General features: G+C 43.0%; 1 protein-coding gene across 2 annotated transcripts in view; it reads left to right on the top strand.

Annotated features, from left to right (window-relative positions):
• The first annotated feature begins 939 nt into the window (after positions 1-939).
• Positions 940-25,916, top strand: part of LOC111661656 (cGMP-inhibited 3',5'-cyclic phosphodiesterase 3A) — a 73,857-nt gene continuing 48,880 nt past the window's right edge. Inside the window, exon 1 of one of the 2 annotated variants that reach the window (XM_087176323.1) lies at positions 940-2,567. In XM_087176323.1, the coding sequence (XP_087032449.1) occupies positions 1,641-2,567 (927 nt within the window). In that variant the 5' untranslated portion in view covers positions 940-1,640. The remainder of the gene's footprint in view (positions 2,568-25,916) is intronic. The other variant, XM_023415306.2, reaches the window with a different exon arrangement.

Here is a 25,916-nt window from a genome sequence, read left to right as displayed (position 1 = left end):
TGTGTGTGTGTGTGTGTGTGTGTGTGTGTGTGTGTGTGTGTGTGTGTGTGTGTGTGTGTGTGAGTGATTGAGAGAGACAGAGAGAGAGAAGAAAGCGAAAGCAGAATTGAGAAGGAGGCAGAGACTGGCTACATGCAGTTTGTGCGTCAGCTTCTTCGTATGTGCATCAGCAAACGTGGGCGAGATACCATGTGTTTGCTTAGCTGTGGATGTCTATATATTTGCATATGGTGCACAGATCCAACCTTATGTGAGAGGGTGAGATCCCATGAGAGCATTACATGCACATCTAAGGGAACACACGTGTGCCTCCTGAACTGTGAACACATGTACTTATGCACACAGAAGGTCTCCTGTGCTGAAACATTGATGGAGAGCTTCCACTGTGACGCAACACATCATCAGTGACACTTAAAGTAGGATGAATATTTCAATGACCTGGTGGAGTGGGGACAGGGAGTCAAGCTGTAGGGCAACCACAGGACTATTCTGGGAATTTCACTGCAAAACAGTTTGCCTGCAGAGCTCCCATTTGTCTCGTCAGCATCTAGACACTTCTCCTCAATTAAAAATGAATTCATTTGAAGGCATTTTGAAGCCCTCAACTTGGCTTGGTAACCTTAGAGAAATGTTACACCAAAACCACAAATCAGAATGCACCAACTGAGATAAAACATGGCCTGAAATGTTTGTTCCTAAATACACCATGTTTATTCCATTCAGAAACTCAATAGGAAAATATAGGTCAGCCTCAATATATAAAAAAGGAATTGTTACAGCTTAAATAAGATTTTTTTTATTTTTTATTTTTTTAAAGCATTTGAATAAATTCATATTTAAAAATTTTAATGAGAGAAAAGATCTAAACACAAGTCAGATCTGGAGAGGACAACGCCTGCTGGGCTGGCTGAGGAAGGATTTGGGGGTTTCACTGCTGCTGCAATATCTTGCTCCCTGTGTGGAGTCGGAACTCGGGGGTGTGAATGAGCTGAGGACTCACGGCTGGTTGGAGAGCTGGTGACAAACACTCTGGATTTGTCCCTCCAACAAGCCGATCAATAACCTGCCGGACACTCACTCCAACATCTTAAATTCCTCAGCAGCGTTTATCCTCGAAAGTAACGGGAGCCGCTGCCGTTTCAGGAGAGATCGGGAAGTGGCCGGACAAAGGACACAGAGAGCACGGTTCATCGCTGAATGTTCACGGAACGGGGCTGGTGTTTTGCGAAGACTGCTGTTGCTGCTGCACGGACCGGGCCGTGGAGCCACAAAGCGAAGAGGATGACAGCACAAGTCAAAGAGTCCGCGCGCCACAAAGGAGGGCAAAGCAGGACGCGTGTGTGCAGAGAAGCAAATGCCCTAGATCTGTATGATATCTGAGTTACTCTGTCACTCAGGCTCTTTTCACGCTGTTTCGGGTAACAGTGTCTGAACCCACACCTGGAAAAACAAAGAGAATGCGTTCAGTGGCAGCACATCTCCATGCGTAAATGGAGACGCATCTGTGCGTATTCACTGTGCTTTTTCATTATGCCTACAATAAATGATGTTTGTTTTGTCACTAACTCATGTCCTGTCCCATGACCACACTGGTATAGATGCATTATAGACTTCCTCATACTTCATATCTGCCATGAGTGATGGCGATGACTGCAGAATCTGACAGTACCTGTGCGCAGAGCAGCACTCGTGAAAAAAGCCTCGGCGCACTGGATCGCAATGGTTATGTGAAAACATGTGTCATCCCACTGTGCCGTGACCGAGACTACGAGTCGTGGGTGAGGCTAATGTTCACAAAAATATGGAGTTCCCAGAGACTCCGGAGTGCGGTGTGTGTGGGGTCGCTTTCGGTTTTTCTCGCTCTGTTGGTTAAATGTGCAGACTGGAGAGCTGAAGCCAGCAGCAGCAGCAGCAGCAGCGCTGACAACAGACTCTCGCATTCATCGTCTCCCTTTCACTTCGTTACAGGCTGCGCGGCGGAGCTGCTACAAACTTGCTGGAGTGTGGTTTCGCCATTGTTCACCCTCCTATGTGCCTTCTTTTGGGTTGGTGTGTACTTAATCCGCTGTGGGGTTCTAATCCAGACCGCCCTATCCCTCCTAACCGTGTGCCACCTGGGCGAAGCAGCGGCGTGGTCTCTCCTGGACGGGACAGATGAGCAGCTGTTTTCATTCACGACAGCGGCAGTGGTCGTGCTCGTATGCGTGGCCACCGGCGCACTCATGGTAGCACGGCTGAATCAGGGCATATCTGTGATCGTTTTCATCAGCATAATCAGGACTATTTCACTCTTCTCACTACACAAAGTCAGGGCCACTTGGAGACCGTACGTAGCGTACCTGGTTGGAGTGCTGGGCATCCTGCTGGCGAGGTATGCTGACAAGCTCCTTCCCAACCAAGGGAGACACAAGGAGGGCTGCACCCCCGTGACTGGAGCCAGGGAAGAGATCCCTGTATTTAAAAGGCGCAGGAGGTCCAGTTCTGTGATAGCGTCAGACATGGCACACAGTCAGTCCAACAGTAAGTCACATCGCCGGACCTCTCTGCCATGCATCCAGAGGGACCAGGTAAGAAGTTTCTGTCCCATTCAACTTTTCTATTTCTGGCTTGTTTTCTTCTTCCAATGACGAGTTTTATGTTTGAGACGAGAAAGGAGGGCGCAGTGCAATGTCAATGAAATGAGGACCGTTGGACTCTTATTAGAATAGAGTATTATATTAGTATTATTATTAAGCTATTATTATTATTATTTCTGTTTAGATATGCTATTAATATTGCAGGCTACATAGCTTTTAGAAATGTCCTGTAAGTGATATGTATAGTGAGTCACCTACACATTATTGTTATTATTGTTATTATTAGGTCTATTGTTATTATTATCATTATTATTATTAGTACGTCTATTATTATTATTATTATTATTATTAGGTCTATTATTATTATTATGTGTTTACTTGTGATGATTGTGTGTTAGGTTGCAGTGTGTTTATTACACTTTGCTTGGTTGTGCTTTGATCTTGATCAGTTGTTATTGCTCTGATCTGCACAGATCATTTTTGGACTCATATCTGGAGCCATTTGTAGCCATTGGCTGGAAAATATGCAATTATAACAATTTACAAATTTTTTTTCTAATTTATCGTCACAGTGACAGTGTTTATATAAAGCCTCAAGATTTCTTTTTTCTTAAATAAAATTGATACCCATTCAAGTGAATGGGAAAGTGGTTTTGGACCCCACTCTATGTTATCCTCATCTAAAATGATCAGTTTCACCACATTTTCCCCCGAAGACCTTGCATCCATCAGATCAAGGTGATGCTTTATTATACAGTATAGATGCAGTTGTAACTGTCTTTTGTCATTTGAAAATCAAGAACCAGATTTGGTATTTTGGTGCTAAATGGATGCTATTTTAGAAACAGTGCTTTCAAGTGCTGATGAGAAAGGGAAGCTGAGGATACAATGACAGTGATTCATCTCATCACTAGTTATTTATGTCAAACATTTTCCCCTAGATGATCTCTGAGCCTCTGCCACAAAACTGACAAATGCATTTTATCTTTCTGTTCTGGGCTTTAATGCCACTTGTTTCACATTGCTCATCGGGGCTTGTTGTCCTTAAACCCCAGGAATGTAGCAGCTCTGGCTGTTAAACCTCTTCTGATAGTGCAACACATGCATACCTGTGTTAAGAGGAGATGGGAGGCTTCACTCAACCAAAGTCATCTCAGCTCCTCAGCCCTCCTTATGGAAAATCAATGAGCATGCTGAGCATGTGAATGGGAAACAGATTTTTGCAGTGATCAAAGCTCTCGTTGTGACCTGTGAGTGCGGTTAGGTTGGGAGATGAGAGGCTGCACTGTCGGCCCAGCCACTTGAAAGATGCCCTGAGCTCTCAGGGCTAGTTAGCGTTGTCGTGTGCTTGTTTGTTTTTCTTTGTGGTCACACATACACACACACCTACACACACACAAACACAGTTATGCACATGCACAAATTGGATATGAAAAGACTCTTATATTTTACAGTTTACACTGATTTAGGTTTGATGTCTCAGCTGAAGCTTATTCAAGTGTCAATCTTTATTAATTTGATATTCAGCGATTGCTTTGCTGCAGTAATGGAGTGAGAATGTATCTGTGTTTTTGAATGAGTGATGAGCTGGAAAATGACTGGCTCTATAGTTTACACTTAATAATAACTGTATGGCTACAAACAAGCATGTGTACATGTAATTTCACACTTCTGTGTCTTAAAGAGAAATGTTGTAATCATGGAAAGAAAATATACTTTTTCAGTCATACAAATATATATATATAAGAAAACAGTACATTCAGTATACATTGTTGTTTATATATTTTTGCATTAAATAATGAAGTTATACCTTCCATCTATTATCTCACACTATGATCAAGCATTAAAAAAAAGAGGGAAACAGTATATTGGTGAAAGTAAAAAAACAAACAAAAACAAATCCTGATATTTTTCCCACTTCACACAGTCGTATTTTCATTATAGTAAGAGTGAACATAGGCATTACACAACCAAGCTGTAATAAAATCACTTCTTTTCAGCAGAAGCAGTTCACTATTTCAAAGACAGCAAATGTGTAAAAAGACAGAAGAGGGCGGATAACATTACATTTAGATTCAGACTCCATTACTATACAAGATTCAAGATGGAGTTAGTTAGAGAACAATAAAAACAGCCCTAAAATCAAGACATTAGTCGTTAACAGCTTGATGGAACTATGGCAATAAACACGTCGTGGTCTGCTTCAGAAATTCTTTTCTTGCACTGATGTCCCAATAAAAGCCGAGCTGAATGGAAGGACCACACCAAACAGACAATATCATGCAAAGATGCAAACATTTCCCACATCTCTGACTCTCCTGTGCCCTGTCACCTCGACCAGGCTGGAGCCCTCTGCTGAGAGATGATCTCTATTACATGTTTTTGTTGTGGTATATTAAGACAGCAGTGCTCACACTGTCCTGATAGTGTATGAAAGTAACATTGAACATATAATAGATTTTTTGTAACAAAGCCTGAGTCTATCTTTCCCGCACGGCTGGCGGCTGTGCTAAGCAGTTGACGGCTTGCCTGTAATTGAGACACACATGGCGTACATATGCTGTCTTAACCGTGTCTTGTCTGTGTGGTCTGTAATGTGTAAACAAGCCCATGCTGACCCACACTAGTCATCACCTCGCTCACAAGGGGCTCTGGCCTCCCTTAGGGGGGTCAAACACTCGTTTGGGAGGGGCCACAATGAAACCATCACACGGTGACAGGAACAGGGGAGATGCCAGACAGCATGAAGTGTCCAACTGACTCTGCCTGGAGGAGCAAACATAGGTTTCTTGCACGGAAGCGACGAGGGCCACAATTTTCCAGGTAGCGCTTCTTAACTAGATGACCTGAACAGTCAGAGTGATGTTTTAACAATCCTGTGTAATAGAGTTACGACATTTGAAAGAAGCAGTAAGAGAGGCGTGACAAAGAGTAGATCTGCACTTTGTTGACCTGATGATGTTTGCATTAGTGCTGTGCGTCTGAAGTGTTTGATGGATAGTGTCAGGTTGGATGGAGGATTACAGTTGATGCTGAACTTAGAGTCTTATATAAAGGACCTTCAGAATGATAGTCACTGTGTAAAAACTGTTTATTCGGAAAATAAATAGAGCAAAGAGAAATCCCTCCGTCTCTTTGTCCTCACAAGCTTTAAAGCTGCCATGTTGCCCCTTGCCGCTCTGCCAAAGCCATGCTCCTAGGCTATGCTTCAGTCTGCACAACTGTAGATTTAATAAACAGCCATTTGCCCTCCTTTTGATTACAAATTGGCTGCCAGCATCTATCAGTTCACTAAGTAGGTGGATTTCGCAACGCTGGGGTCATCCTCCCCATCATGGGCGTAATAAAAGAAAGTCATTATCAGCTGATCTGATAGCGGTTAGCAAGGGCCTCTGCGGGATAGCTCTGCTTCTCGGTTTAATACAAAATGACAGGCCGGTCTTCTGTATTTCAGCTGGGATATTGAACTGGAGGAAGAGGTGTGGACTTGTGGTGTGGATCGCTTTTCACAGCGTGTAAGGAAATTTGAGTCCAAGGCTCTCCTGCTGCAGACATCAGCGCTGTCATGGAACTTTCTCTCCTCACAAGCAGAGGAAAGAAGTCTGCCGTGTTGCCACCAGACATGGAGTCTTTTCAACTAAACCGCTACCTGAGCTGCAAAGGTTGACCGGAAGCCGATTGCTGATTGGTCAGGGAGGGGAGTGGACATTAGCGAGTCGCTTCTGCTTTTCATTCTCTTTGCGAGGTGTTGGAAGCACCTCCCTCTTCTGTCGGTGACTCCACCCCTCTCAACAGCGCTCTGCTCTCTGTCCTTTCACTGACACCAACACAAATATTATCCCAACCAGAGGAGGAAATTCTTTCTTAACTTGGATGATAAAGATATTCTTGAAATCTATGATAATGACTTCCTGTGGAATGGGATCCAAACACAATTACTGTTGCTGTTGTAAATGTTTCCTGGTACTCTATTTTTGCTACACCGTCCATAATTGAATTGTGTTTTGCATGGTGGAGGTTGTTGATAGCCTGTAGGGCAGTGATTTACCAGTGGGCCACTGCGCACTCTCATCCCAAACAGCTTGTTTGTATTCTAAACACATAGCCTCGTGGGATATGATGTTTTTTTTTTTGTTGTTGTTTTTTTTTACTTTTATTTTTTTACTTTTTTTTTTCTTTTGACTGGACTGGCCTCTGGGTTAGAAACGGTCTGATTGAAAGCCTCCCGCTGCATTTGGAAAGGAAGCTGATATCAGCATGGGGTTGTGTGTCTTGTGATTGGGCGATCCACTTCACACTTTCAATCCTCATTCAGTCCCAGTGTATTAGCTGCGCTGTTCGTGTGTGAGGAGGCGAGGGGTGGAGGAATTGGGGTAGGAATGAAAGTAGGTCATTCGAGGTTTTGTTTAGTAGCCAGGCAAAACAGCAGGCTTACTCTTACCCCCCTGAACGGTGGAAGAGTCTTGCATTTGACTGATGCAGTGTAGCAACATTTAGCGTCCTTGTGCTCCAGATTTGTATGTGTTACCTCTGCCATGTTGGCTACCCAGCGTGAAGCCACATTACACCGAGTTTTGTCCTGTGGCGGCATAAACAGGAGTTCCTTGCCCACATTTTTTTTTTTTGTCTCACCAAACTGACAAGTTCTGCACTGTTCTGCGATAACCAGCTACCAGCTGTGTACAGCATAATTTGGGTTCATTACAACCTGGGTTTTATTTTCATAGTTTTGGCAATGGTTTCAATCTGTTATGATAACATTGTACTCGCCAAAATAATTGTTAAGATTTTGAAACAGCAACATCGCTACACAAAGTCTGAGGGAGGAGGCAAGAAATCAGACAGTTCGAGACATTGTAAACAAACCGACAGTTTAGCCAAATTCTGTAAAACCACTTCATTTAGGGTTAAAACCAAAAGTGTGAGCTGCTAATAATCCTTCATTGAAAAATGTAATGCCTGTACATTGACTCCAAGAGCCACAAAGATTATTCAAAAAGACATTTTGATCCCAGTTGCATCTTTATCAGGAGTTTTTTTTTTTTCTTTGACCTGTTGAAGAGCCGACTGGGATCGAAATGTAAACCTTGATGCGTGTGTATAATTACGCCTCTTCAATAATCCCCCGTTGCACAGTATGTCCAAGTTGATCCAAAAAGTCATCTATAAACTGTGATTGTTTACAACAGACAGTTTGGGTCATAATTTTACCATTTACCTTTGTGACTAACTAAAGGAAGAGTTCAACATTTTGGGAAATGCATTTATTGATATTCTGATTGATTAGCTTAGTTTATCATAAAGACTGGCTGCAGCCTGACTCTGCTCTGATTTCTGCCTCCGCTGGTTGGTAGATTTTTTTGGACAGGGCCTGGTTAGGTCTTTCCCACAGCTTCCAGTCCTTATGCTAAGCTAAGCTACTTGGCTGCTGGCCGTAGCCTTATATTCAGCATCCAGTCATGAGAATGGTATCAAACTGAAACTGAAAAGGCGCATTTCCCAAAAAGTACTACAACTATTCCTCTTAAACCTTTATGACCACTTATTGCCGCACCTATGCTCTTTTTGGTGATGTTACCGTTTTCTCAGAAATTCATTGGGTGAGAACAATGTTACTATTACCAACAGCAATGATAGCCAAACTAAGAAAATAAGACCCCAGTTGTAATAAAGTGGAATTATCCTTTAAACTCTACATTACATGGCTCACGCATCTGTGTCCAATTCTCTCATTACCTTCAGTTACAGCAACAAGAGTAGCTCATATCCTGATTCTTGCCCCGTGTCTCTGATCACCTAAGCCAACCAAACCAGAGGTCCAGGACTAAGTGTAGTACCCCTCATCCTCCTCTTCCCTACCCCTGGCACGACCACGATCTGGCTCCCTACTGATTACCATGGAAATTATGGAAGGACGTCTGTGTGAGCATGTGTGTGCATGTAAGCGAGTGTGTGTGTGTGTTGCCAGCAGCTTGATGGCTGCCAGCTGCTGCAGGCTGAGAGGTTGAATCCGCTCGGAGAAACACGGAGGGGCCTCAAACCACAGACACAACCCAACGCAGCTGGAACTGCTAGACAGGCACAGGCCTTCAGTCCTGACACACAGCACACATATTAACACCTCAGGATCCTAATAACGGCCTCTTATTTGAATAGAATGGTAGAATCTGAAGTGAATTATGGATTTTTTATTTTTTTTGTGCGTGTTGAAGGGTAGATTACATGCTGTACTTTCTTCTGCTGTCTGTTCTAGACTAAGGCAATTATGTCACTCAAGTTTTCTGTGTTACCATAAGAGACCGACTATTTCAGTGATGGAGGTGAACAGAATGTTCCTGGCACAAATGTGTGTATGCGTACAGTATGTGTGCGTGTGCATGAGTATGTTTGTGTGTGTGAGGAAAAGATAGAGAGAGAGAGCGAGACAGGAGTGTGTGTGTGTGTGTGTGTGTGTGTGTGTGTGTGTGTGTGTGTGAAGAACTGGATGCTCTTGCATATGCGCATATGTTAGGTGTATGTAGGTGTATGTTAGGTGTATGGGTGAAGCGGGCTGGGTACTGTTTGAAATGTATGTAGCTAATATGATACCTGAGTTTATGGACTGTTATTATAGGAATACATTTGTTGATAATGTTTTTCTACAGAACCCTTTTTTGTTTTGCAGAAGCCAAACTTCTGAAGTTCTCAAAACACAATCGGCTATATAGGCAGTGTCAGAGATGGTTTTTTTGTTGGGGCAGGTTGGGGGGGGGCTTCATTAGGGGCTATAGGTGCAGATGTGTGGCATTTTAAGGTCAATTTCAAGTATCTTATATGTACTACAAACAATTCTGACTACTATTAACACTTGTAACGTATTATTTATTAATGATAACAATCACAGTAATTGTAATTATTTGTAAATCAATAATAATACTCAGCACTCCGCTAGGGATTGACAGAATAACACAGAAACATCATCTCGACAACCAAACAGCACAAACAGTAAATTGCTACAAAACGTTGCAACTTTAGTGGCCTTGAGTGCTTATTCCAGCTCCGAATGATGTCTGTGCTGGTTGTGAAATTCTTACAGTGGATACTTCTTCTGGACTGATCACTAAGGTCCTCCCCTTGGCTGCTGAAATCACCAACAGTGACTGTTTCCAGGAGCAAGCAGCACCAGAGGAAGCACTGTAGCCTGTCACAGCATCCAAATAAAGTGTATGTCAAACTCCACCTCCTCATTAGTGCTAGCTGCTGTTAGTGCTTCCTATTAGCAGTAATTGAGATTTGACTAAATGAAATATCTGATCGAAGAATCCACTGCCAGCTTTCAGAAATCAACAGTCACATCGCCTTTGGTTTTGGCTTTCATTTCTATTTAACCCCTTGAAGAGCGTTTTCAATCACACGACAACCCCACCTTTTATAACAGAGTTCTAGTACTGATACCAATATACTTTTGTTGATAATTTACTTTGAGAAATATAAACTTTGTTTTCTGCCAAACCCTTTTGTTTAATTTGCAAAAGAAGCCAAACCCCCCCAATGTCTAAACACAAGTAATCATACAAGAGATTCCCCTGAATACAATACAGTCTAAATTTGGTAAAATTCAAAAAATCATTTGAATCAGAAATATATGATCAAAGAAAAAAGAATTTTGCCAAGTATCCTTTGCTAACTTTCAGTACACGACAGTTTTTGATATCTATGGTAACAACACATTTCGGTCAGTGCCAAAAAGGACTGAAGTTCGATTCCCAGCTCTATGCACGAAACAAGCACTTATGTGTGTGCACTGCTGAAGCAATGTTTTCTCTCTTTAAAGGATGGGCAGGTTGATAGGTACCAGTTACATATCCGGTACGGCAGCACATCACTTTGGGGAACTGAACGCAACACGTTTGGCTTTCATCTCTATTTATCCTCTTAAAGGCCCTTTTCAATCACACGAGGAGCCCACATTTAAGACAGTGATCCCTTACATGAGGGGACATTCCTGCTCTTGCCCCGCTGCTGAATGAACTGGAATGTGCAGGTTGAGCAGACCCTGAAGGACAGGCCTGTGGGTTCATTCACCCAGCCCTCCCCTTCCTGGCCCTCCTCTCCCCGTACACCCTGACCTGAGCCAACACCACCATCCTGGGCTGTCACCAGGTGTGCAGCTGGCCTCTGCCGAATGAATAGACACTCTCACATCGCCCCGGGAAGTGTGTGCTAGAGTGTGTACGTGTGCATGTTTGTGAGAGAGAGAGGTAGAAGCGGAGAGTTGGGGGGAGTGTGGCCCTAGATGTAAATAGCTGCAGTCAGTAGAATGTGTGAAAAACAAATGGAAGAAACAACTGTTAATTTCCCCCCTCAGAGTGTGCATGTGCACATTTGGGACAGCGGGGTCCCAAAAATTGATCTCATGGCTTTTGATTGGTGTCCGGGTTCAGAGAGGAAGTGCAGCTAATCCCTCAGGTCCAGTCTGGCCATGTTAGAAACAGAGCAGGCCACAGTCGCTGCTGCTGCTGCTGCTGCCATGATTCATTTAACAAGCAGGAACATTTTGAACCCTTCTGACTGAGGCTGTCCTATAAATCCAAACATAGTCGGCTATTAATCGATTATACATTTCAGGAGCATGACAAAGGAGGCTGTTCTTACTGATGGTTTACTTATTGTTTTTAGTAATCCTCTGCCTGGTTGGACACATATGGCTTCAACTGGACAGGCTATTGCATATTTTTTATTTGATTCAAAATGTTCATGCAGTACAAATTTCCTCCGAAACATCACAACCTCATAATTTCACCACAGGACTGTTGCACATTATTTCCTTCACTTAAGAAACAGGAGTAATGTAAAAATACTCCATTAAAGGTCATGCATTCAAAATATTATTAAAGTGAAAGTACAGATGTTTTGTCAGCAAACTGTACTTGTTACGTAGCATAATGGCCCCTGTCAGAGTTTTATAGTATATACAATATACTATATTATATTATACAATAATTATAACTAATTCATAAACATTTAAGAAGCATTTTTATGTTATATCTTGTCAAGGTTGAGCTCATTTTACAACTTATTATTTACTCTAAGGCAGTTTAATCTGTCACAACACGTTATCTTTTATAAACTGATCCCATTTTTTTGTATGCAAATCTTTATCAGCAAAGTAACTATAAGGCTTTCAATTAAATGCAGTGGAGTGAAAAGTATAATAATCCCCTCTGAAATGTAAAATGGAAGGACTCAAGTACAGTAAGTACAGTATTTGAGTGTATTTAGTTATGTTCCACCACTGCAAAGTACAAGCAGTTATATTCTTTTAACCGTTTTAAAAGACAATCCCTCTGAGCCCAGATTTCCTTGTATTTCCTTGTCACATCTTATCCATAAACTTTGCTTTACTGATCGAATTCCTGGCACAAACGTAGGTATCACGGATAGAGATCTAACTTTGGAATAATATCCTTTGCACTTTAATGTTATGAGGTTCAGTCAGTGAGCTGCATGTCTGTCTAGCTCCATGGCGTGGTGCGAGGAAATGTGTTATTGTAACCTCTGCCTGGTGAGCCCTCCCCGTCCGTCCAGCCCGCTGCCTCACTGGCTCGCCATGAGCCTGTCTGTCCCTGCAGCCAACAAGGCCTCTGCTGTTCCCTGCTCAATGCTATGTTTTACTCTCTAAATATGTTAGAGAAAAAAAAAATCTGTCTGTACATCTGTCTGTCAGTTGGGTTATTTCACCCCTTGCAGGGGCGAGAGTCTTAGGGTTTGGGTTAAGGGCTGTTTTCACACAGTCACTTTCAATTAGTCAAATATTAAAAGCGCAATGTATAGGTGTAGTCCTGTGCTGAATTTGCATGATGGTATACAGTGTCTATATGATTTACATTTTTATTGACACACCGTATATGAACAAATACCAATGCTGGAATGCTGGTAATGACGCTGAGTTTAACAGCGTGGATCCATTTTTGCACCACTTTGGTCACATTTCTGAATCCACTCTGCAAACAGAAACCGCTAATGGTCAGCTCAAGGAAATGAGTTATTTTTATCAATTAAAAATAGCAATAACTGGGGAAAGAAGTCAACAAGCAGCCAGCCGTTTTTATTTTTTAAATACTTTTTTGCTCTGTGATTCTAGTGTTTACCATTTATCTGGATTTGTCAGCCTTATTCCTGGTATACAGATTAGAATTTTGTTGAAGTTTGTGCCTGATTTCTTATTAATGTAGGACATAAGAAAAAGTTTACAGGAACTTTTTTCCTTTCAGTGTGTTAGTGTGCATAGTAAATATTTAATTTTATTTTTAAAGTGAATGTCGTCTGAAGTTGACAGTCATTTGTTAGGTACATTGTGAGGACAACACATTCAAAAGACCCAGAGATATTCCGCTAGAGTTCAGCTAGACGCTATATTTCAGCCTGAAAGAGTGACTCTCTGCTCAGTTAGATGAAGGCAGCAGCTACAGTTTGCCCTCAGTCCATTCTCCCAAATCTCTGCTAAGGCTTTTTGTCCATGAGGTGGTTCATAAAATGGTGATCCCTTCCACTGCTACACTACTACTTCTCCATACACTGTAACCACCTGCGAACACACACACACACAAACACACACACACACACACACACACACACACGCACGCACGCATGCACTGTTCGGCAAACTGGCTAAGCAAGGTCTCATTGATTTGTTGCTGCTAAGCTCTGCATTGCCTGGAGACACTAAACGATGTCAGGGTTGACGTGTTCGTGTGTAGGTGACTTCCGTTTATAATAGGCCACAATCGATGGCTATGAACAGCAGGCTCTTCCGTGCGTGTGCATGTGTGTGTGTGTGTGTGTGTGTGTGTGTGTGTGTGTGTGTGTATGTGTGTATGTGTGTTTGTGGTCAGACAAGTCCTTTGTCGTGGAAATAGTGCGCTGTTGGGTCCAAGCACCCCTTCCTGCCCAAGATAGCCTAGCTAACGGGCTAATTGCTTTATGGAGCACAAGCCAACCCTGATCCATGGACGCTGGTTCACGTCACATCTTTGCCTGGAAAACAAGAAGTGAGAAAGGACACGCCATGACAACATGTGAGCCACGTTGATAAGACACATGGCATTGTTCCAGAAAACTTCAAATGAATCCCCATCCGCAGCCCTTCATCTGCACAGATAACACATAGCCACATGCCGTGTGTATTTCTGGGAAGTCTCTCTGTGTAGTAAGGTGAAAATGGGACTCACAACAATGTGATCAGGGCTAGAACAGGCATACTGGGCCTTTATTTTAACGGTTATGTGCCTGGGGCTGCCTCAGGTTTCTCTCTCCACACTCTCTCTCTCCATAATGTTTTCCATTAGCCGCTGTTCCATTCATAGTCTCGCTGATCCCTGTGTTGTCTCCTTCGGGATTGGACAGCTTAAATGAAATCTCCATATCTACTGTAGCAGACACCTCCTCTCTTCTCTTCTCTTCTCTTCTCTTCTCTTCTCTTCTCTTCTCTTCTCTTCTCTTCTTTTCTCTTCTCTTCTCTTCTCTTCTCTTCTCTTCTTTTCTCTTCTCACTTTTGACACTGGAAAGAGTCTAGTCAGATCCTCAGACTTGAGGCAGTTCAGCCTCAGATCCTGGATCACAACGATGACTCTTAGACCACATTGCAGGTCCGTTCCTTTGTAAAGCAGAACTACTGACATTGTCTGTAATACTATTCCTTACTGGTCTCCTGTTTGAGCTAATATGAAAACGCGTGTTGACATTTTTTATCGTGTGTTTTTTCCTCCGAGGATAATCAACCCTTCACCTTGTGTCTTGCTGTCATGGTCAGGCCCACTTCAGTGTTGAGATTTAAGAATTGTGAGAGGTTTGGCAGGTGATTCATCAAGGCTTTGGAGAGAGCGTTTCCATTGTAAGGACGAGGAATGGCATGTGGTGGTTTTGGCAAAACTCCACAAACTGGAGAGGCAGAAGGACTTTTGACGTCATCGGGAAACGTGACCCACTTCTCAAGAGGCGAGGAGCCTTGGGCTGGTTGAGCAGATGTTCCACAGATGAGCCTGCGTGCACGCACACACACACACACACACACACACACACACGCGCGCGCACACACACGAACCAACTCTGTACACTTTTTACTCTGCCTTTATTTTCCAATAAAATACCCACAGAAAAAGATTTGACGGCAGAGGAACTTTAGCCGGATCTCATTTGGGTTTGTGGTTGCGCACAGGCGTGAACTGATGTGGTTGCCAGCTCGTGCGCCGGCAGGAGAGGTAAAGCATGACAAAAGGGAGGGTGTCAGCGGGTCATTCAGGTCATACACCCACCAAGCACTTTATTAGGAACACCTGTGCACCTGCTTATTCATGCAGTTATCCAATCAGCCAGTCATGCAGCAGCAGTGAAATGCTTAAAATCGTTCAGACACAGGTCAGGAGCTTCAGTTAATGTCCACATCAAACATCAGAGTGAGGAAAAAAATGTGATCTCAGTGACTGTGGCATGACTGTTGGTGCCAGACGGGCTGAGATTTGAGTATTTCTGAAACTGCTGATCTCCTGGGATTTTCAAAAACAACAGTCTTTATAGTTTACCCAGTTTACCCAGAATGGTGCAAAAAAACAAAACAACATTCAGTGAGCAGCAGTTCTGTTGATGAGAGAGGTCAGAGGAGAACAGCCAGACTTGTTGGAGCTGAGAGAAAGACTATGGTAACTCAGATAACCACTCTTTACAACTGTGGTGAGCAGAAAAGCATGTCAGAATGCACAACACGTCGAAGCTTGAGCTACAGCAGCAGAAGACCACGTTGGGTTCCAGGCCAAGGACAGAAATCTGAGGCTGCAGTGGGCACAGGCTCAACAGAACTGGACAGTTGAAGACTGGAAAAATGTAGCCTGGTCTGATGAATCTGGATTTGTGCTGAGACAAGCAGATGGTAGGGTCAGAATTGGTTATCAAGAGCATGAATCCACGGACCCATCGTACCTTGTGTCAACAGCCCAGGCTCGTGTTGGATGTGTAATGGTGTGGGGAAGCTTTTTTTTCATGCTTTGAATGCCACTGTCTGAGTATTGTTGGTGTTCCTAATAAAGTGCCTCATGAGTTTTCTCTAAGCCGGTCTGAAAAGTGTCGAGAGCAGCGTCTACAGTATGTCTGTCAGCTACATTGCTTCTGTTATGTAAGGCAGATGTAGGGAAGACAAGGTGATGTTAGGCCTAAGAGAACCGCTAGTTCAGTTCTCCATCCTGCCCATCAGCCAGAGGCAATCTCCTCTTCCTCCTCTCTGCCATCACTCTGGCACTTTCAGACATTACATAAAAGCGTTTCTTTCTGCTCTGTCAGTTCGTTAGACGTGTTACAGTGCAATAGGCTCTCTTTATCCCTCTGCTATTTGTGATTTTAAAGCGGCTATATATAATCACTATTCAATTATAGGTCACATGAGCACTTGTATGTGAAAGATGTTGCTCATAGTTACAGTATGAACGCAGAGAATTATCACTTGACGCAGCAGTTCTTCTCAGGTCTACAGAGCATTCAGCATCTTTCAATTTATTGTTTTGGTTTCTAGTCACAGCAGACAGCTGCTCAGCATAAAGCTCTGATAAACCCCCTATACACAGTCCAGCACCAAACAGCAGACTTTTGGGTCATTTAAAGACCCCCTCCGATTAATCAAGTGTTTTTTTTAATAATACAAAACATATCGTGAGCGAAATAAGCAGTCAACGCCATAACTGAGTATTTCCACCTTAGAACTGCAGTGAACCAATGACAGTGTCATAAAAACTGATTCAGACAGCCAGAGTTTCATATGTCATATAACCTAAGGAACTGACAGCTTGGAGGGACGGGGGCTGGGCAAAACAAACCCAAAACCTTGTTAGTACCAGAGCTGGAGTTTGCATTAGTACAACCACTAACACTGCGTCAGCCATTGCCAGTTACATGCCAAGAAACAACATAACAAAATTAAAGATGCTAACTGTGCTAACCGTTCTGATACATCTGCTAATCACCAATTTTGGTCACAACACACTCTTCTGAGTCTGGGTCTGACTGAGACTCAGACATGTGGCTCAGACTCTCTGATGTTTCCTCCGTTAACTATCTTGATAGGCATTGCTCCTTCACTGCTCAACCTAGCGCAAGCAGCGATGGTGGGCGGGGCACAAGGCCTGATCCAGAATTTCTCAATGAGGAAGTAAGCGGAGGTGTGTTTCCAGTCCCAGTTTTCTTTTTTTCTTTTTTCACTTTTCATGTGGGAAAACCACATTTAACAAAAACATTCATCATAGCAGAGTATTTTTTACATAGTTCAAAACATGTTTGGAGAGGAACTTTAATTGCCAAAGAGCCAGATATGTTTCCCAGTTGAGGGAGAGCAAAACAGAGGTAAAAGGAGAGTGAATATTGAAATTATAATTGTAAGGTGGACACAAATATGACTCCAGTTGAACAATAATGTTACTCTGTGTCTGATTGATGTGTAAATAATGCCATTTGCTAGCAAGTTTGCCATTACAACATAACGCTGATGTCACTATTGTATTCACATCTAATTTTTGCAGCCACCAAGTGGCCAAAAACTCTTCTACAGCTATTTAGCAGCTATTTATTCTTCTGCTTTCTTATCACTTTTTCAGTCAGTCCATCAGTTTGTCATATGCCACCATGTGAATCTGAACTCAGTCCGCTGTGTGATTTGATAATGTTTCACTTAATCTGATTTCAGCCTCTAAATCTCATACACACATCACGATTTGTGGTGTAACTGATCTTCTACGTAATTTGTGGTAATGAGGGAAAAAAACTCTGGCATTTCACAAATTTCATACTGATTAAATCAAATCCTGTCCGAGCTGCAATCTGAGAGTATTTGTGATTTATGTTTTAACATCACAGGTCTGACTCAGTCTCCATATAGATACCTAATTCCAGGGCATTTTCCCTGGAATATTTCTTTGTGATTATTTGGATCACTTTCAAGAGACATTTTTGGATTTCATCTATGTTGCATTTGAGTATATCTGTTCATAATGGGGTCAGAGCATTTCTCCATTTCAAAAAATTGCATTGCTTCACCACCTGCCAAAGCCGCAGCTGGCAGTCAGTTTCCAATTTTTGACAAAAATCTGCCAAACATCCCAGATCTATGGGAAACATCAGCTCATATTGATCTCAAACATAAGTCTGGGTCTGTGCTATTGATATGTTGATATTGTTTAGTTTATAGTCTAGCTCTGTTTTGGCAGCAGCATCCCCTTCATTTGTTGTTTTCTCCTCAGGGAAAGGTCAGAGTCTAATATAGTTTCAGGCAGATGTTGGGGGTCAGGCCTCTTTGTCTCTGTGTTCAGAATTCAGACAAAGTCCAGAAAACAAAATGGTGGCCACTGCAGTGAGAAGCTTCTCACACTGTCTATGATGAGCTCATTATTTCTGAAATGTCAGTGGTAATGAAGATTGGTCACCTTCAAGAAGCAACTCAATTTACCGTGATTGAGGTCTTAACGTTTCTCGTCACGCCCAGATCCTTGTGGTTGTGTACTCTGTAGCTGAGGGGCAGTGAGCTGAGAGCAGACCTGACAACATTACATGCTAATAAAGATTATCTCTGCTTCGTTTCACATGCGCCCATATTGTTGTTTGACAGCACGAATGCACTTGGATGTCGAAGAAAATACAAACAGACAACACTTGCACGCACAGCACAGCACGCACGCACACACACACACACACACACACACACACACACACACACACACACACACACACCTGTGTAAAGGGGGCCAGAGCCTGTGATGTGATGTTGCCACAGATGTAATAAGCACTCATTCATTTCCACGTTGGCAGAATGTTAAGACTGATTCAGGGGCCGGTAGATGAAAAGGTCAGTGGGCTTGTTTTGAGTGAGTGTAAGATTTCCATCATCACGCCGCACGTTCTACCAGGCCCAGTCCAAACTACACAAACAGTGTCTCTGAAGCCCTTGACAGCCTCCATTCTGCCATTAAGTCAATAATCTGCCCTCTCTCCTCCTCTCTCCTCCCCTCACGACTGACCTGCTGTTAGTTTACGTACTTCCCTTTTTACTTACCCTCAACAACGCTTGTCCAAACAGCAGCATAACTTTCCCCCTTATGTGTTTCCCTTTCTCCCGCCGTGCCATTTTCCACAATTCTTCCACTTTTTCTCAGCTCCCCACTTCCCACCCAGCACCTTTCATTGTTTCCAGACAGTGGTGAAACATATTGAGGGAAATGTGTGGAACGTTAGAGTCTGTTTGCATGGAGCAAGACAGACAGACACACACACACGCACACGCACACACCTGCGCGCGCGCACACACACACACACACACACACACACACACACACACACACACACACACGCAGGAGGAATTGTTCCAGGAAAGTGGCATCTGTGCAGCCCATTAGACAGGGATTCAGTGGACCTGTGCGGGCCTTTTACATATGGTGGTCAGCTGCTGGAAAGGAACTGGAACGAGAGGTCACTTTTGAGAGAAAACATTAGGGGAGATGATGCATGTTGGACACACACACACACACACACACACACAGACGCACACACGCTTTTTCTCTCTTCAAAGTCCTATAGTGCCCTTCACTGCTGTCCTGGTAGCGTTGCACTGGCCAAGTCGATCATATCCACAGGGCCTGGCTGCAGGTTGCAGCACTACCCTGTGGGCTGCAAATAAACCCCCACTCTCTCTCATATTTGGAGGCTCAACACATTCTTACACTTGTCTCCTCCTGGGTCACTCCTTGAATCATAGGCCCTAAAAAGTTTTACATTTGTTCCAAAGCAGTCTGAGGATCATGAGTAAAGGTTTGTGGGCGTGAGTGAACTCTGAAAGGCCTCTCATCAGTAGCAACACGGTTATTATTGCAGGAAAAAAGTCCAACCTACTGTAGTGATGGCTGAAATGGTTCTCTTGAGTGCAGATCTACCCCCTTGACTTCAGTGAGAGGAGAGGAGCAAGTGAGGAAGGAGAGGGGTGGTAGAGTGAGGGAGTGTTTTGCAAAGGGTTTTGGGAAGTCAAATATGGAGGGGGGGGGGCTTCTCTTCAGACCATGCAGCTGTGATTCATTAGTATATTTGTGTTGCTAGGTCTGAGTTGACTGGACTAAGAATGGACCTAGTCCAGGCCAGGCCAGGCCAGGATACTTCCTACTGGGCCAACCACATATCTTTGAACTTTTCCCACTGTTTTTATTCCAGTGCGCACAGAGACATTCCTATTACATGTGTAAGGCATAAAACATGCTTGTATTATAATGTATTTATAGCATTTTTTTTTTTTGTTAGAGTCTAGAGAATTGGTTTTTTTTTTTAATCAATATTCATTTTGAATATTAAAATATGAAGGAAAAAGTACGCAAAGCAAAGGAAAACAATCATGGTTAATTATAAGGACGGCATTTTTAGCGTTGAGATTCTGCAGTTTTTGGGGCTTTTTCCTTTTTGTTCTACAGTATAATCATCTGTTTGTACATGTTTTCTCAGTCTTTTCTTCAGTCCTCGAACACTGCAGCAGGAATCCAAACAGCTTTATGATTCCTCACAAATATTATATGTATGTCTTATTATTGATTTGATTAAAATAGACATTTTAATTCAGCTAGTGAAAATGAGGCTTTTTGAGGCGATCTGGTGTAGTGTCATTGTTTTTATTGTGAGACAATGAGTTACTGACAATGGTGATATTACAGTATTTACCTGCACTTCTTTATTTCTTACACCGGTTAATAAGTGTAGTGATATTATCATCATCATCATATCGCTGATTGATGTAGTTCAGGGAGTAACTTTTTTTTCAACTGTAGTTGATCATGTTCTGCACATGTCCTGTTATTTTTTATGAAAGATATTTGTGCATTATTGTTAAGGAGAAAACTGACTGTTAAATAATCTTAAAAAAGTGAGTGCTCAGAACATGTATTCAAACGTAAAGGCACGGATTAAAACACACAACATGTAACATAATGTCACAGTTTGTAAAGTAAGGTTAGTAGAAGTGCCATACATCATTTTACTTCCATGAAATGGGAGTGGATTGCCAATTTAAAACAATATACTGCATTCATACATGCAGTAGAAAGCAACATAATTACGTGCAGTGTAATTGTATTTTTCAGAAGTTAGTCAGTAATGAATTACATTTGGAAAGTAACTCAATCACACTATTTCAGATCATGTTCAGAGAGTCTCCCCCATTTAAAAGTTAGTCAGAGTCAGGTAATGTTATTAGGGAGAAGTTTTAAAGGAAAATGTTCCTTCTGGGTGGTATGTTGTTGGTCACGGTGATGTTACGAGAGGCTCGGCCCTCTGGGATGATCCTGCTCGAGTTCTTTTGAATATGTGTTGTGTCAGAGCACCTGGTCAGAGCCTCAGGCAGCGGATGTGGCTGCACATGCTGCATGAATATGAGTCTCATTAAGCTCACTGGCCTGCCAGGTGGACTGCAGCTTACTTCAGCACACACACACACACACACACACACTCACTCACTCACTCACACTGTGATGCATAAATGTATGCATGTGCGCTCGCTAATAGGTGCACAAGTAAGACCCTTTCACACTCTTCACAGGGACAGACAGAAGGAGGGAGAGCTGTTGGGCTTGTAAGCCTCTAATCACATCAACTCAGATATAGTATCATTGTAACCACATTAGTGATGATGTTGCGTATTGTATATCAGGTTTTGGCCAGAGCTCAGTCACATTTGTGGCAGAGAAGTGACATGGAGCACTTGTCCCAAATGCAATAACTGAACTTGCGTCATGCACATTAAGGACAGTTGAAAACACAGACACTGCAGAGGAAGATGGACTGACGCTGGATAAGGCTTACGCATGTAATGTTTTCTATGAACAGAGGGAGTGACGGATACATCTGACTGGAGCCCTGCTGCAGTTACAATGTGTCTTCTCTTCAGTGCTAATCTGGCTAAAGTAAAAAAAAAACTGTACTTTAAAGATGGGTGAAATAAAATTAAAAAATAATGTGACAATCTGATGGTAAAAATTCCATGTGAGGTGCAACATGAGTGTTTGACCTTTTTTTATTTAATCATTATTACTATTATTTTTACTCACTTAATTAGAGGGAATCTGGTGAATAATTAACAGCTTATTTGCTATTACTTCCTGTTTTCCTCTTCACTTCCTTTGACCGGAAAATATTCTTAGCTGTGCTCATTGAAGGAAGCTGTCATTCACTGTCTGTAGTGATCAGTGCCTTTTTGTGGCAGTTTGTGGAAACATGAAATTTCAGTGAAAATTTGTTTAACCTATTTTCTGCCTTTTTCAGACATGAACCTTGTTATATAAATGTGATGGTAGAGCTCGTGTTACTTTTACATACAAGTTGTGACAGCGGTCTTACAGCACAAGTCTGAATTTAAGGCCTTCACATGAACATGAAGGACACAGCAGTGAAAGGTTAAATACGCATCTTGTTCGCCTTATTAAGAGCTCTGTGATGCATTGTTAACTTCCTGTGTCAGAAATATCAGTTTTTTAAACCACAGAGTGCTATAAGCCAGTTTGAAGTTGTTGATGGCCTTTTTTGTCTCCCTCACAGTCCAGGACAATCAAGGGTAAAAAAAAAACTTGTACAAGCACACATTTATAAATTGATATGAACATGTGCTGTATTAGATAATTCATTAGTGAGAAGCAAGTGTCGCCCCCCCCCCCCCCCCCCCCCTATTTATCAAAGCTTCAACAGCAAAGTAAGTTTTAAAATCCATCAGCGATGCAGCCACGTGAGGAAACAGCAGTGGCACTGCTCCGCTCCCTCCTGCTCACCAAATACTACATGAACACTGTGGCTCTTTCCGTAAAGATCCTGTATGAATAAACGTGAACATAAAGGGCTCCCATGTCTGAATGACAAAAACATAGATGTTTATCAAAATAGCATATGTTACAGCTGTCTTATTAGTTTTAATTTTGTGCTTTGTGTATCAGAAAACATTAATTTTCTTGACACCAGAGATTCACAGTTGACGTTAAACACAGTTAATATGATCACAGCTGAAACTACTGGAGCCAGTCTGGGCTTTTGGGGTTCTGGTGACTCTAACCGTCTGTCTGGACTCACCTAATGGTCTTTGTGATGGGAATGCGTACGGCCTTAGTAATGGAGTCTGGATCACATGTTTGTCTCGGCATACTCTTCTCTGATAGGCCAGTGGTTCTTAATTACCAGAGTGACTGTTTATCCACACTGTTTGCCTGGATCCTTATCAGCCCTAACAGTGTTTTAACTCCCAGTGGAGAATGTGTGGGAGACGGCGAGAGGAAGTGTGCGTGTGTATGTGTGTGTGTGTGTGTGTGTGTGTGTGATGTGACGCACAATAGTGTACATGTCAGTGTGCATGTTTGATGTACTTTGTCAGACATGGGTCAGAGTGTGTGGAATGCAGAACACGCAGATTGTGCCAGTGATATCCTGGCCCCTCGTTGTGACGACGTAGAGCTGGACTAGTGGGCTGCAGTCACCGAGGCGATGCTCATGTTGAGGTTTTAGTGCTGAGCGATGAGTGTTCAAGTAATTGCCTCATTCCTCAGCACCGAGGTTATCTAGCAAACGTTGAGTTTGCACGTTTTATATTCCAAATCAGGAGCCCTTGTAAAATTGTGCTGATTTTACTGAGTCTGGATTGTAAAAATGTTCGTACAGTGTATCATCAGTCTGCATTTTATTTAAGGTGGCGCTACTCGAATGAGTTGGCAGTGTATGTGTGTATATACAAGTGTGTATCCATATGCTTTTGTTTGTACATCTAGTGAGTATGTGTGTGTGAGTGCGCGTGCATATGCAAGCATGTGTGTAACCTGAGCTCTGGCCATCTCCCTGCATGTGAGTAATGGTCCCTGTTTTATTGGCCCGCTCCTCAACAGACTCTATGAGTAATCACATAATGCCTGCTCTGACGTCAGAGCTGTTACCATGGTAACACAGTGCTCCCCACTCTGGGGAGGTGCATTCATTTTTTTCCCTTTCCCCCACATCTTGTCCTATGTGCGCTCAAAGCTCTGGCTCCGGATGGAGACATTACTCCTCGAGCTAAAATCTCCTCCCCCTAATCTATAGTTTCACAATGGGCTCGTATGATTAGAGCCCCGGACTTTGCTCTCTTTTACCTTCCACTTCTTTTTTTTTCATTACATCCCCATCTCTCTACGTCTCACTCTGAGCCTCTCTCTCTCTTACTTCACTGTCCCTATTTTAGTCATCCTCTGCCTCTTCTTGCCCCCTGGCTCCATCTCTTTCATGATTAGCCCCCATTTTATTCTCTGTCCTCTCCCTTCCCCTCTCCTTTCTTCTCATCTCCAAACTCTGTAATGCCCGAAAAACCACCTCTCCTATTTCCATGCCAGATGTATTCATTTTTCTCCCTGCCTTTCATGCACTGTTGAATTCCACTGAACGGCCGACCCCTCTCTTCTCTACAGGTTCTCCCTCTGTACCGTTTTGCCTTTTCCTCTCTGTTTCCTTGCTCTGTTGAGAGGACAGGCATGGATGAAAGGGAAACATACTCTCTTCTGTATCTGCGCCTACATAAAATTCATACAGCTCCAGCCTTCCCGAGGGAGCCAGAGGAAGCTCAGGTTTAGTTTCTAACTAAATTGATAAAGAAATATCATGAAAAATTACCTTTTTTTTTTTTTTTTACTGTTGCACAAGTGTAAAGATAGTGAGCTTCACTTTAAGTCAGATACATTTGGATGTGCCTCTCCAATAACCAGTGTACTGTATGTGTAATTCAGAATAACACAAAAGCTTTTTAAGCACGATATCCAAAATCTATCAGAGTTCCGCAAAGTCTGACTTTTTCCAAGCCTGAAAACCATCAAAATGTCAATAATCAGGCCAGCCTCAGTCTCTAGCTAGCAGCGGCCAGTCTGTCTGGCTAGCCAAACACTCACATAGTGAAGCTCACATAATGGCTCTGTGTTATGTCTGTTGTCATTGCTCAGAGAGGCCGGGGCTGAAAGCATTACACTGCCTATTTCCAACCCATTTCCTCCCCCTATTCAAAGTGCTGTATCACTGCTAAGGGAAGGGGTATTGCTGTTTCCCAAACCGAGCAGTGATCCACCACCGCCCCTCCATCACTCACCCAGTCACGAGTGTGATTGGTGGGTAGCAATGAAGACTGACTGCTTGTCTGGGTGACGTGTTTGGGTCGGGAGCAGGACCGCTGTAATAGACTCTGTGTCTCTGGCTAATCAACAGGGCTCGGCTCGCACAGGCGTCCGTCTTCATTTTCCAATCAATTAGACCCCAGTGGAAAACAGGCCGTGTGACACAGGTGCATGTGTGTGTCTGTGTGTGTGTGTGTGTGTGTGTGTGTGTGTGTGTGTGTATGTGTGTGTGTGTTTCTCTGTATGTGGGGCCGTGTGTGTGAGAGAGGAAAAAGAGGCAGACAGAGGAAGCATGAGGGGTTGTTCATGAGTGTGTGTGATTCTGTGCGGTTTGCCAGAACTGCAGCCCTACCAGATGATGGCCATAAAAAAAAATAAAAAAAAATGCCGCCTTACAGCTCAGCCTCGAGTTACGGCTGGGTTTCTGGCTGACTTGGCCTTGCCTTTCAGAGGCCCAGGGACAGACACAGCCATGCACATTAGTGCGTTGTTGCATGTGACTGGAGTTTTGACCCGAGACCCTGGGAGCATTATCGAACCATAACCCAATGAGCCACAGTTGAGGGCGTAATTGCCTGAGGCCTGGCCCATCCTGCCAACACAGGTCCCCTGGTTGCTCACATTTTAGCGTGGCACTGCCAGCTCAGCAGAGGGATCGAACCTAGTCAAGGACAAGGACAAGGTGAGCGTTGGAGCCAAAGGGGCTGGATTTACACTCACACTTGCTTTGCAAAGAGGATGTTCAAAATACAACTTCAAGCAAGAAGGTTTGGAAACATTCGGCACAGGGGGAAACTGCTGGCCCAACTCTGTCTAGACAGCAGCTTCTCTAAACTCACTAATTAACACATTACATCTCATTTGTTTAATCCATACAAAAACCAGACTGGGGGCTAGTTCCAGTCTGTATGCTAAGCTAAATTAGCCTTCCCTTGGCTGTAGCTTTAACAGCCATTTACAGTACGAGAGCGGTATTGATCAACTACTTTATCCCTCAGAAAGAAAGCAAATAAAGTATTTATCCCAAAATATCAAACTGAATCCTGGAGGTGAATCCCTCTCATCAGCAGTGCTGACGTGCTACAGCCCATCAGTGTTAATCCACCAGTTGGTATCACAGAGAATAAAAGACGGGAATGAAATGTGACACATGGAAAATGCACTGTTCCACAAAAACAATCTTCCTTCG

Source organism: Seriola lalandi, unplaced genomic scaffold, assembly GCF_002814215.2.
Source record: "Seriola lalandi dorsalis isolate HSWRI2012SDOR001 ecotype SW California unplaced genomic scaffold, Sedor1 jcf7180002054548, whole genome shotgun sequence".
NCBI classification, from domain to species: Eukaryota; Metazoa; Chordata; class Actinopteri; order Carangiformes; family Carangidae; genus Seriola; species Seriola lalandi.
The sequence above is the reverse complement of the archived record's forward strand: the minus strand, read 5'-3'. Positions and strand labels throughout refer to the sequence as shown.